This window comes from Carassius carassius, chromosome 20 (assembly GCF_963082965.1).
Source record: "Carassius carassius chromosome 20, fCarCar2.1, whole genome shotgun sequence".
Classification (NCBI taxonomy): Eukaryota; Metazoa; Chordata; class Actinopteri; order Cypriniformes; family Cyprinidae; genus Carassius; species Carassius carassius.
This window is the reverse complement of record NC_081774.1, coordinates 13,602,857-13,616,283: the sequence shown is the minus strand read 5'-3', so window position 1 is coordinate 13,616,283 and position 13,427 is coordinate 13,602,857. Positions and strand designations below refer to the sequence as shown.

The following is a 13,427-nucleotide window of genomic DNA, read 5'->3' as shown; positions in this document are numbered from 1 at the left end:
TGCTACAATTGATGTTTGTCCGATTTTATTTCACAAATGCGTCACACAATATTAAACACACAAAAATATTTTCACTTTTCAGATAAGTTATTATAAACTACAATAAAAATACAGAAAGAGATGCAAACGTAGCTTATATTCCTAATAATGGGCGGGACATAAATCATTTTATTATAGTTTACTTATACATAATTGTGCCTTCAATAAACATGATTTAACTCTGTACATAATTATGTCAAAAAAAAAAATTTAAATGCACATAAAATAAATTTTGTATTTATTTATTTGCAAACCTTTATGACAGTTGACACTGAAATTGATCACATTTGCTCGATAAAATACATTAATTATTATACATATTAAGTTACATTTTTCATCCTTTCATTTTGTCTGACTATACATACTCATGTAGGTGCATGCATGACCAGTTGAACATGAAAAATGCATATAAATAAATAAATATACATGAAAGGTTGAACAATTCGATCTGGATATCTTCCAAAAATAGTAAACTTGATAGCTGTGCTGGTCCCAGTCCTACAGAAAGAAAGAGAAGTGAAAATAAAATATTTCAATATATATATATATATATATATATATATATAACAGAATTTCTGTTTATGCTATATTATTACGTAATACATTCATCAGTATTTTAAAAGAAACTGTTGGTTATGTAACTGAATGAAGCAAAAGAGGACTTTCTGCTTGCTGGATACTGAAGGTAAAATGATTAGACATTTCAGAGAAATCAGTACTCAGATATGAATGGCTAAAATGACTTTTAGTTTACATGGCATTGCTTATGAATGTTGCTCATAAAGTCTGGTTAAAGATAATGAGTGCAATGAATTGCACAATATTATGTTTTTCTTACATGGACAGCAGGGAGTCTCAAATCTCAGATAGTGACATCATCTCACAAAAATCTTGAAAGACAAAGGCAATATATTTTTTCGATGATGTCAAGTAAAAAGAGAAAAGAATGTTAAATATAAAGTGACATTAATTTGTGGTGCAAACCTTGCTCAGTTGTCTACATCAGATATGTGGTTTTCTATCTGGGATTTAACACACAGACACAGACACACAATTATATCCTATACAAATGGGTCTTGCTGATATATCAAATAAAAACAAATGACATTTCATATTTAGGTGAGTTCAATTACAGCTCACCAGTTCACTGTTAGCCCGGTCACCTTCATCAGTCACTTCCCAAGACCCCGCTTCCTGATGTTCCTGATCCACATCCTCTTCTGTCTCACTATAGAGAGACTGATAGGCCTTCTCATGCTTCCTGCGGGTGTCTACACAATATTGAGATCACGGACAGAAAGGTGAATGAGATAATGAGATTTAAGTGCAGCCAACAGCTACAGTAAATATTTAAAGAATCTGTACACTGTTTAATGTTAATAGACTGTAAACATGCTATATATAAAAACCTGTTATTTGGTTTATGGTAAATTCCCTTATTCTCTCTGGTAAAAAAAACTGTAAAAAATCTAACGGGCCATTTAGTGTCATTTTATAATAAAATACTGTTATATTTACAGTTTTTAGACATGAAAAAGAACAAGTCATTTTATGATTTACAGAGGGGAAAAAAGGACATTTTGACTATTGTCAGATTTACCTGTGAGAAACTGTATATTTGATGATTTTTTTATTTTATTTAAATAATTAAAAAATATATTTTTTAGTTTGTTACTTCTTGGTTACATTAGGGTTTTGTTAAATTTTATGTTGTTTAATTACATTATTTTAGTGTTATGTTTGTTACCATGGTGGATTATGTATTTGCATGTAAGACACTGTGCTCCTGTGTTTACCTCATTCGTGGAATAGCTACTTGTGATGAGTTTTGATTCATCATGTGGCTTTCTCATGACCACTTGTGCTTTTTTGATGGCTGTCAGCATATCATAAAGGTACAAAACACATTTTAGTACTTCAATAGGTTGGTATAATAAATGGTACTACATCCTGGCAATAACGGTTGCAGTTTTTCTTGTAAATTTCAGGGAACTTTTTATTTATTTTACAGTGTAGCAAACTTTCAGGAAAGTAAAACTAGAACAGGTATGTGGATGTTTTTGTGTGTGTGAAGACACGATTGGTGCTGTTTTCGATTTCCTGCACTAAAAATTGCAAGTGAAGAGTAAGACAAGTGTTTTTAATCAACCTCCTGCCAACATGGCCTCTACCCTGACAGCAATCTTCATTTCATCCCCTTACCTGCTTCTGCTATCTGCTTCTGTTCAATCTTCTCTAGCCTTCCCAGTAAGGAGTCAATCTTAATCTTTATCTGGAACAGTTCTTTTTTGATTGTCAGGAGCTGATCGGATTTCACTTGGATAAAAACAAACAATGTGATTTTATCAGCTCAGTTAGTTTTAAAATGGTAATTTCTATTAATCTAAAGAACCCTTTTCCACTGTAAATAACCTTTTGTGGAATAAAAAGATTCTATGGATGATAAAGGTTCTTTGTGGAACCATCGATGCCAATAAAGAACCTTTATTTTTAAGACTGCAGAGTGTTAGGTGCTCAAAATATGATAATGGAAATTGAAATATGACACAAATTGACTCTGAATGATGGACAAACCCATAGAGCATAAGGAACCTGAAGACAGCGTCCTTAGATAAGAAGAGCAAGTGGACATCTTTGGATGGAATGAGTTTTTTGTCCTGCGTGTTGAGAGTGCAACCAAACGGGAATGCTTGATAGGTATCACGGCCCGAGGGGAGGGTGCTAATCTTCCATGAATGTCAAAAATTCTGAAAAGAAAATGATTTGATATAAAAATGATTAAACTGATATAATAGTTTGGCATCATAGGAAAAAGTTACATTTTAAAATATATTACAATGGAAAGTGGTTAAATTAAATTGCAATAATATTTCAAAATATTGCTGAATTTTACTGCATTTTGATCAAATAAATACATCCTTGTAACCAAAAGAAACTAAAATAACTTTTTTATATGTATATATACACATTAATAATTCCTTATTGATTTATTCATTAACATGTCACTCAATTATTATTATAAGTATTGTTGTTGTTGTTAAAATGTAAAAGTATATACTTTAAGCTAGTTATGATATAAAGAGAATATCTTAATATAATATAAAGAGAATATCTTAGTCTACATGCAAAAGAGCAAGTTCACTTTTTAGTCCCTCTCCCCTGAGATAACACTTGATGAGCATAATTAGCTTTTACCTGCATATTTTTAAATAACCTCACTGAAGGAATTTTGCTCATTAGCACCCATATATTTTCCATTGAGATGTATAAAACTCAGCTCTGCCAAATGAGGTGTGAAAGCAAACACATGAAAATGTCAGAGGAAAGAAGCCTGCGCTGCTCAGTTAACGACCCAGCAGCTTTCTGACATTCAGCTAATGTCTTACAGGAGAGGACTGCTCATCATTAGCCTGAGCAAAGGATCGAAGTCAAACCAATAAAATTACATTCTTTATGGTTATTAGAGGAAGCTCTTCCTCTACTTTTTAGCTTTTAATTTTTTCTACACCTTACCTCAGTTTTTCATAACAGAGAAAAGGTCATACAAGACCAGGTGGATCTTTACAAAAATTTTAATCAGCAAAACTGCTGGAAGAAAAGATCTTACCAATTCAACTACTAAAACACCAGCGTAACAGTATAAAAAGATTATCTTTGAATTCATGCATTTGCGTAAGAGAATGCATATACATACCTGGTATAGAAATCGTCCCTGTAGAAATCATAATCAAATTCATATCCACTTATAAATAAAGAAATAAAAAAGATGAGAAAAATGTTATTTCAGATATTTCATATCTACTGATCACAATGCAAAAAAAAAAAAAAAAAATTTCTTTCATTTTTTTATTTATTTAGGTGGTTCACCTGTATAAGGAGAAATGCCGCTTGGATCCCACTTTTGGCCTGTAAGGACGTGGTTCTCCAGCCATGTTAATGTCTGTGGGAGGAGCAAAGGACATTGTACAAAAACAGTATACGCTTTCCCTTTTAATCATAGTCTCCTTCAAATGAATGACTAACAATGGCCGGTGAATATAATAAGACTTAAAAAAGCATCTGCGCCCTGAGAAAGTGCATAGGCATTATGCCACAGAATAAATGACTGATGGCTCTCATCTGTCTCATCAGAAAGAGAGATGCTATCAGAGCAACAGCCTCAACACACTCTCTCTCTCACACACACACACACACACAAACACATACACACATGATCACTCCTGAGTGCCTTTCAAGGTCACCCAGCACGTTATCCAGAAGGACGGGCTGCCTGAGTGCCTGACTAAATCACAATTTGGGGCTTTAAGACATTTACAAGCAATTTCAGCCTTCACTTTGATGAAGCACAAAACAAACACTAAATCTGTGAAGAAAAATAGTGCACTTTCAGAGTTTAGATTAGTCTTTGCCTGACTGAGCCAAATTCATTATGGAAGCATACAGACCTTTTAAATGGAGACAGTCACGCTCTGAATATATGTATGAGACTGAAGTCTCAAAACATTTTAATGAATATATAGGCTATATTGGAAAATACATTCAAATTGAAAATCAGGAGGGAAAACAGTTGACAGGGAAGATCAGGTTTGTTTCATCCTCTTTAATTAGCCGTTTCTAATTACAGCTAAACTTCGATAAGAGCGAACATTTTGATTAATAACACAATCATTAGTTTGACGTTAACACAAAAGCTTTAAAAAAAAAAGTTATCTTCAAATTAATGTAATTACGTTGACAAAGTGTTTGAGGTTCAAATGATATCTCCATGAGTTTGATGTCAATGTCTACAGAGAAAATGTAAAGGGATAGCTGATACAGAAATTTAAATTCTGTCATCATTTACTCAACCAAAAATTATTATATATTATAACATTATATTTAATGTGTCTTTTAGTAGACAATTTTATCCAAATGTATGATATTACAGTGTTTCCCATACATTGATTTATTTGTGGGTTCAAATAGATTTTTCAAAAGGCTTTGACCCTGTTGAATAAACATGAGCACTGCACGGTTTAGACAGTAAAAGAAATGGACACAGCGGAGATAAGTGAGGTCAATTAGAAGCAAGCACTTCCTGGGGGTCAACGTACTGCGCAGACTCAAACTGAGCTTGATGACGTAGATGTCACGTGAGCAACCTGTAAGTCTTCTAATCGCTATGCCAGGAGAAATCTGAAATCACCCACCGAATCTTGCAGATGTTGTTGAATAATTTTGTCCCGGCTTTTATGGACTCTCTATGGGCTTCTCCCTTGACTTCATGCCTCCACGCCCCCCCCGATAGCCTCATTGACAGTAAAAGATTGCCTGCGAACTTCTCCTCCTGTCCATAACATCATAACGTCTACTGTGCGACAGAGAGTCGCAGGTTATGATGCAATCATTATCCTATTTTTACAAAAACTGCTTCTACGGGGCCAAAACGTAAGATACAAGGTAATGGAGCCTTTTATACAATTTTGTGTTTCATTAGAAGTAATTAATGAACAAATGGTGTCTTTAAACGCCTCAGATGTAAAGTTATTTGCTGTCAAAGTGACGCCAAAATGAATGGGAGTCAATGGAATGCTAACAGCAGGTGGGGGTCCGCTAGCCAATGCTGGCGCCCAGGGCTGCTTCAATAAAATATCAAACCCTGTCCCCCTGTTTAAAACCAGCTTCCAACGATCCAAACCCCCGAAGGGCGAAATCAAGTTCCGCCCTCTCATTTCAGATGCGTTTCACTCGGATATACATCACAGCTGAGAAGAAAAGACAACTTCTGTTTCATGGAGTAGCCCAATTCCGTATGAAAACCATGGACATGGCAACACTGAACATTTGACATTTGCAAAAATAGTGTTATATTCCAAAGAAAGTTAGCCTTTAACAATGATTAAGAACAAACAATCTGTCCCAGAATTAAAAACAAATATCCAGATAAAAGAACAAATAAAATAATAATAAAAAACAATAACAATTATCAAAGACTAAATAATAATAATACATAGACAAATAAAAAAAAAAAGTACTTTTCTTTTTGACACAAGTAGGGGGAAGGAAAGCTCATCTAAAGATTATATCTCAATTCACTGGTGATTCAAAACATTATTAAAAATCTGCTATGTTAAAAACTGAACGTTTGTGAGATGAGCGCTTCTTTGTGTACAGCCGTTACCGGGGAAACCTCTATCTCTCATGCTCTACAGGCGCCTCCTGGTGGCAGAGAACCCAGACAGCAACATAGTGTTGGCCCAGATCCGGCCCACATCCGGCCCATGTGAAATACATGTGTGGGCCAGATCTGGGATGACACTTGTTGCAGTCTGGGAATGAATTTGCTATAGAATGGATTTGAATATATGCCGCCACAAATAGACTTGGGAAAAACTGTATTATATACTTTTGACACAATACATTTATTTGAAATAGTCAAGCGAATATCAGAATTTTTCAGATGAGATTTTTATATTCTGCTCAAGTATTTTTAGGTTCTCGTTCTCATTAGTGAACAGTGAACTTTCAGACAGTGACACAATGGTTAATCAGTACTAATCTACATAATACATTTGGCATACACTTTTCTCCAGAGTCATACATTGCATTCAAGCCATACATTTTTTAGTTCATACATTCCCTGACAAATCAAACACTTGATGCTAGTGCAATTATCTACTTTTTGAGTTACAGGAACGATTGAGTCTATTTGATGACATTAATGGGGAAGCAAGCAATTGAAGTTCTCGATAATGGTTTTGTGAGATCTTAATAATGGTTTCTTGGGAGACAATATGATCCAAAAGAGGGTGAATCATCCAATAATCAAAGGATGGTCCCACGTCACTCCAGACATTTCACTCGATATGTGTCGACCATCTAAAATACCACCAGACGTGGAGCCATATCAATACTTTGAGCCAAGTTTACCAATAGGCTTCCTCTATTCAGTATGCGGTTCTCTCAAAGGTCTGTCAGGCTTAGCGTAGAGAGAAGATTGGCATTTCTCTTAGTGATGACCTCTGCTTAATGTCAATGTGTCTGCCTGTCAGCTTAAAAGAGTTAGACTCATTTGACGAGACATAACTGAAGTCTTATTGCCTAAACTTGTGCCTGAATGCCAAACTCTAAATTAAATATCTGTTCTGATAAACGTCGGTAAACAAAGTGACTCAAGATACCCGACTAAGCAAAAAAGAACTTCAAGGACTTTATTTGTTTTCAAAGAAAATCACTTTGCAGTCACAAAATTCATATAGTTCTGTTTTTGCTAGTAGCCTACAAGTATTATTCAGACACCTCTGGTATTTGTTGCATCTCTTTTACTAATTAGTTTTTTTTTTTTTTTTTTTACATACATGACCTACTTATCAAACATCTTTTTCACTTCCTTTATTCATTCTTTTGTGGCATGATGTAATTCGGTGACTGAAATGCGCAATTGTCTGGAACGGTTTGTACACTTGAGGACATCATATCCATTTTCAGTGCCGCTCATTATCCCTGGAGTTTTGTGTGTGCACAGCTACAAAACGATGCTGTCTTTGATTAGACACACAAAAAACATGGATGCTCATCATGAACAGATGCAACTCACATGCACAATTAACAGCTTTTGGGGTTTAGGAAATTGTATTTCTGAAAATGTCTAATTAGTAATTTATTTTTTGACTACTTGTCCTGTTCAAAACTGCATTTCAAATTGTCTGGAGTAAGTCAAAGAGTGTGAAAAAGTTAAAGGACTAAACTCTGTAGTCAAGGAGAAAAAAAATAAATCACGCCTAGCCATTAAAGGTGATGTTTTGACAAAAAATAAAGGGAAGTTGTCATTTCAGACAGATCACAACATTTTTTAACTAGTACAAGATTCTTATGTATTTCCTCCTTGCAAGCTTTCAGCAAAGTTGACCAAAAGGTTGTAGAAAGAAAGAAAGAAGATGTTTAAGTATATATATATATATATATATATATATATATATATATATATATATATACTTAAACATCATTTGAGATCAAGTAGAAATAACTTCTTAAGGAAACACCTGCAGATTTTCTCACTTTTTACAACATGTAAGTACATTTGGTTACTTGTCATTTAGAAGATGCCTTCCATGGGATACAAACAAATGTTTTATATGCATGTTTTAATTGCATTTATTACATGTAATTATTAATAATTAAACAGATTTAATATATCAAAGAAAAACAGGACTATAATATTGTGTAATTACTAACATTTCCTAAAAAAAATTAAATTACAAAACTGCAAAATAATTTTTTATAAATAGTCATATTTTATTGATTCTGCTACAAATCAAGTATTAAAAGCACTTATCAGAATTATGGTACTTATTTGTCTGTAAAATACTTACATCTCTGATTCCGCTTCCCTTTATGCATTGTTCTTCTGTACATGTCCATAAGGTTGTGAATACTATATTTTAAGGAAAAAAAGACTCCTTTCCCTTGAACTCACTTCACCGTAGTGACACTGTGATAGACTGACTCAATAGAGTTCAGCATACAGGCATGCACCATTCCAGACCGTACCACAACACATAACGGGGGTGTTGACAAATATGCAATAAAAATATTAAAAGAATCAAAACAATTATAATTTACTAATCAGGACCCAATAAATACTGTGGTTTTGCTTCAATACAAACTAAATAAATACAAATAAATAAAACATTATTAGAAAATATTGTTTTGTGTTAATCTATGTTTAAGTACATACATATCTTTTATAAACATATACAGTATGGATAAATGTATGGCTAAATATATATCAACAGTTGATGTAGTTTACACTCTTGTCTCAGATTATCTCTGATCTTGGATCATATTGTACATAAAAATAAAAATAAAATAAAAAAACAGCATCCCACGGCTGCTGTCATTCCTTTGAAAAGTTTTAGTAGTTATTGACAATGTAAGCCCAGAGGCAATTCATGCAGGAATATGCTTTTTCCTTTGAATTAATGACAGGCTCTGAAATTGAAGACATTGTGATGCCTTCATATCTTTCAGAGGGTTTCGGATATAGAAAAACTAATTATAGTGACATGAATACACACGCACCTGACAGTGATATTCTTCTAAAAGCTTTTTTAGACAAGCTAAAGAAAATAATGATTACAAAGTCTTATACTGAGGTCTGGGAGATTCTAAATTGTTAGAGAAATTTAAGGTCCTATATCTGACTCATACTTATTTTGAAGCTTACATAAATCTTAAGTTTGACACAATATGTTCTTCAAAAAATCTGACAAATATCAGATTTAGCTTTTTATGAGCTTTTAGTTTTCTTCTGGAGTACTTATAGATTCTGCTATACTTTCAAGTGAAAGCAATCCGCGTGAATTGAATGGGGTCAGGACTCAGGAGTTATGAATAAATCCTCCACAATAAGCGTTTGTTAGGACTTTTCTTTGCCGCTTACGAGGCGCCGCGTAGGATTTAAATCAAACTTCGCTTATGAATACAGACATAAAACACGTGCATTAAAACCTATAAATTACTCACATATACATGCACACTACTGGATGTTCAAAAATACATATATGAAATACACGTGAACACTAATATGAAATCGATACCAATACATATGTATTCATAAGCGAAGTTTGATTTAAATCCTACGCGGCGCCTCATAGCCACTGCAGCGCCATGGATGTCTAGGGTATATTTATATTGCCATCTAGTGGTTGACATTGGCCAATTTTCATTCAGTAAAAAGACATTTAGATCTTTTGAAAAAACACTGCAAGAATTGCACAGTGCATCTCATTCAGTCGTTAAATATAATATTGCACAAAAATACGTTCTCCATAATAAAATGCACGTATGAAATGCAGACTTTCTTCTCCAGTGCACTATTTGTGTTCATATATTTTTTCAGCTTTATGGTTCATGGCAGTTCACCTGTACTTCCTCTTGCCAACATAGGGGGGCAATAAAACACTGTAAATATGAGTCACAATATGTATGCATGTATGTATGTATGAATTTACCATTGTATGTTTATTTTAATAATACTAGACTGCTTTGGTTACTATCTTACTAAATTAAAATTATGAGCAGTGATTTCTCTACTGACAAGCTGTAAAGTGCCCAAAGTCATCTAAAACCTACAAAAGCCATTTGAATTTTCATTAAAATACTTTTTTTTTTCCTGAAATTAAACAAAACACTTTGCTTGTTACAAATACTCAGCTCTGTATAAAATCAACTGACTAATATTTTTGTAACGGTTTAAAAAAGTTACATTAACCTTAAGGAAAATCAGTCCAGCACAAAAGATCCATTGGAGTTTAACTCAAACCGCTGCTGTGACATTGACAGCAGGAGTTTAATTTTTAATAAAGAATGACAAATATTTACCAGGTAGCCATGGGAACGGCTATGACCAAAGATTAACGGTCTCTGTAGATCCCACATCTTTCTGTCTTTTTCTCATTTTCTCCTGCTCTGCCTTTTCTACCTTCCTCCTAATTTTCATTGTAATCACCAAAGAGAAATTAATTTCACTTACCTAAGGTCTGTCCAGCCAGGACCCTGGTGTTCTCACCAGCCACAGCCGATCAAGCGTTCCTCTCGCAGGCATACTGGACGAAAGCAAAGCCCATGTGCATAGAGCAGCCGGTGATCTTCCCATACTTGGCAAAAATGAGCTCAATGTCAGTTTTCTTAACCACAGCAGTGTTGAGGTTACCAATGAACACTCTGGAATTCAGTGAGCGAGGATCTGTCTTGTTTGTTATATTGCTGGTTTGAGTTTTCCCAGTCATCCTTCTCAAGATGTCCTAAAACATACATAAAACAAATGTGTTTGAAACCTTAACATTTTTCCATACAACACAAAGAACTAGAACTATTTTTTAAATGTAATTAAAGTAACTGTCTCTCTGTCCTGATAACTCTCTGAAAACGGAGTATAGCGTGGTAATATTCATGGTAATGTTAATTTGTGTGGTCTTGGAATAGATCTGCTACACTGCTCCTGTAGCGGCAGAGCAAGTACCAAGACTCTACTTCCAGTACATCCACAGACATGGTGCAAATACAATCGCTTTAACAAGATTTCTGAATATTCTATTCCATTCTGTTTATAGAATATTTATAGAATGTTACTTTGCATACACAGTGTATATCATAATTTCATTGGAAAGATGTGAAAAGATACACAAAACTATCTAATAACTATTATTTATATTATAAAAAGGGAGCTGACTTAGATTCAAAGCACATGTATTGGTAAATGTATTATTTCATGTATTGAGTTATACCATGGAGTTTCAGCAGACTCATTCATGATGTACCCGTTCATTCCCTAACCCATCTCCATGGCAACGGACATAAAAGTTTATGATAAAGTAATTTTTTTTAGATACTGTACCTACTCCACACGCTCCTCCCAAATCAAACTATTGTATATAACTGCAGTTGCTATACACTGAGCAAATATATATATATATATATATATATATATATATACACAGTACAGACCAAAAGTTTGGACACACCTCATTCAAAGAGTTTTCTTCATTTTCATGACTATGAAAATTGTAGATTCACACTGAAGGTATCAAAACTATGAATTAACACAAGTGGAATTATATACATAAAAAAGTGTGAAACAACTGTAAATATGTCATATTCTAGGTTCTTCAAAGTAGCCACCTTTTGCTTTGATTACTGCTTTGCACACTCTTGGCATTCTCTTGATGAGCTTCAAGAGGTAGTCACCTGAAATGGTCTTCCAACAGTCTTGAAGGAGTTCCCCGAGAGATGCTTAGCACTTGTTGGCCCTTTTGCCTTCACTCTGCGGTCCAGCTCACCCCTAAACCATCTCGATTAGGTTCAGGTCCGGTGACTGTGGACGCCAGGTCATCTGGCGCAGCACCCCATCACTCTCCTTCTTGGTCAAATAGCCCTTTCACAGCCTGGAGGTGTGTTTGGGGTCATTGTCCTGTTGAAAAATAAATGATGGTCCAACTAAACGCAAACCGGATGGAATAGCATGCCGCTGCAAGATGCTGTGGTAGCCATGCTGGTTAAGTATGCCTTCAATTTTGAATAAATCCCCAACAGTGCCACCAGCACAGCACCCCCACACCATCATACCTCCTCCTCCATGGTTCATGGTGGGAACCAGGCATGTAGAGTCCATCCATTCATCTCTTCTGCGTCGCACAAAGACATGGTGGTTGGAACCAAAGATCTCAAATTTGGACTCATCAGACCAACGCACAGATTTCCACTGGTCTAATGTCCATTCCTTGTGTTCTATAGCCCAAACAAGTCTCTTCTGCTTGTTGCCTTTCTTTAGCAGTGGTTTCCTAGCAGATATTCTACCATGAAGGCCTGATTCACACAGTCTCCTCTTAACAGTTGTTCTAGAGATGTGTCTGCTGCTAGAACTCCATGTGCCATTGACCTGGTCTCTAATCTGAGCTGCTGTTAACCTGCGATTTCTGAGGCTAGTGACTCGGATGAATTTATCCTTCGCAGCAGAGGTGACTCTTGGTCTTCCTTTCCTGGGACAGTCCGCATGTGAGCCAGTTTCTTTGTAGCGCTTGATGGTTTTTGTGACTGCACTTGGGGGCACTTTCAAAGTTTTCCCAATTTTTTCGTACTTAAAGTAATGATGGCCACTCGTTTTCCTGTACTTACTTGCTTTTTTCTTGCCATAATACAAATTCTAACAGTCTATTCAGTAGGACTATCAGCTGTGTATCTACCTGACTTCTGCACAACACAATTATTCTTCTTCTTCTTTTGGTTTTATGGCGGGTTGCGAACCAACTTCAAAGGTGCATACCACCACCTACTGTGATGGAGTGTGAAAAGAATGAACTAATTTCTATATATATAACCCACACTTCTTGATGAATTTTATTTTACATTTATCTGTTTCCTTGAATTTGAACTATCATTTAATATATTAGTTATATTGACTTCCCGGCAACCTACTGCTTGAAGATCTTCCTTAAGAATCCTCCTTTCTTCTTCATATGCTTTACATTCCTTAAAAACATGTTCTACCGTCTCATCTACCAAACAAACCTCACATAAACCTGTGTTGTGCTTCCCTATAATGTGTAAAGTGTAATTTAAATTATAATGTCCTGTTCGTAAATGTGTAAAAATAATTTGTTCTCTTCTACTTAAATTGAGACTTATTTTGCTTTTCTTTACCGTTTTTTGAATCCTATAAAAATACTGCCCCTTATGACATGTATCCCAATCTGTCTGCCATTTCCTATTGCACGCTTCAAAAATTAACTGTTTACCTTCTGATCTACTGAGTGATATGTTTATATTTGGTTCTTCCATTTTTAATGATTCTTTGGCTACTTTGTCTGCTTCCTCATTCCCTTGAATTCCCACGTGTGCTGGTACCCACA

At 34.9% G+C, this 13,427-nt stretch overlaps 1 protein-coding gene across 1 annotated transcript; it reads right to left on the bottom strand.

Moving 5' to 3' along the window:
• Positions 1-265: 265 nt before the first annotated feature.
• Positions 266-10,821, bottom strand: ralyl (RALY RNA binding protein like). The gene is given in 10 exon segments (XM_059500882.1): positions 266-537; positions 878-929; positions 1,024-1,061; positions 1,180-1,310; positions 1,836-1,915; positions 2,242-2,355; positions 2,614-2,786; positions 3,734-3,781; positions 3,907-3,979; positions 10,553-10,821. Coding segments are annotated over 7 exon segments (843 nt in total). The 5' UTR covers positions 10,809-10,821; the 3' UTR covers positions 266-537; positions 878-929; positions 1,024-1,061; positions 1,180-1,211.
• Between the last annotated feature and the right edge of the window lie 2,606 nt (positions 10,822-13,427).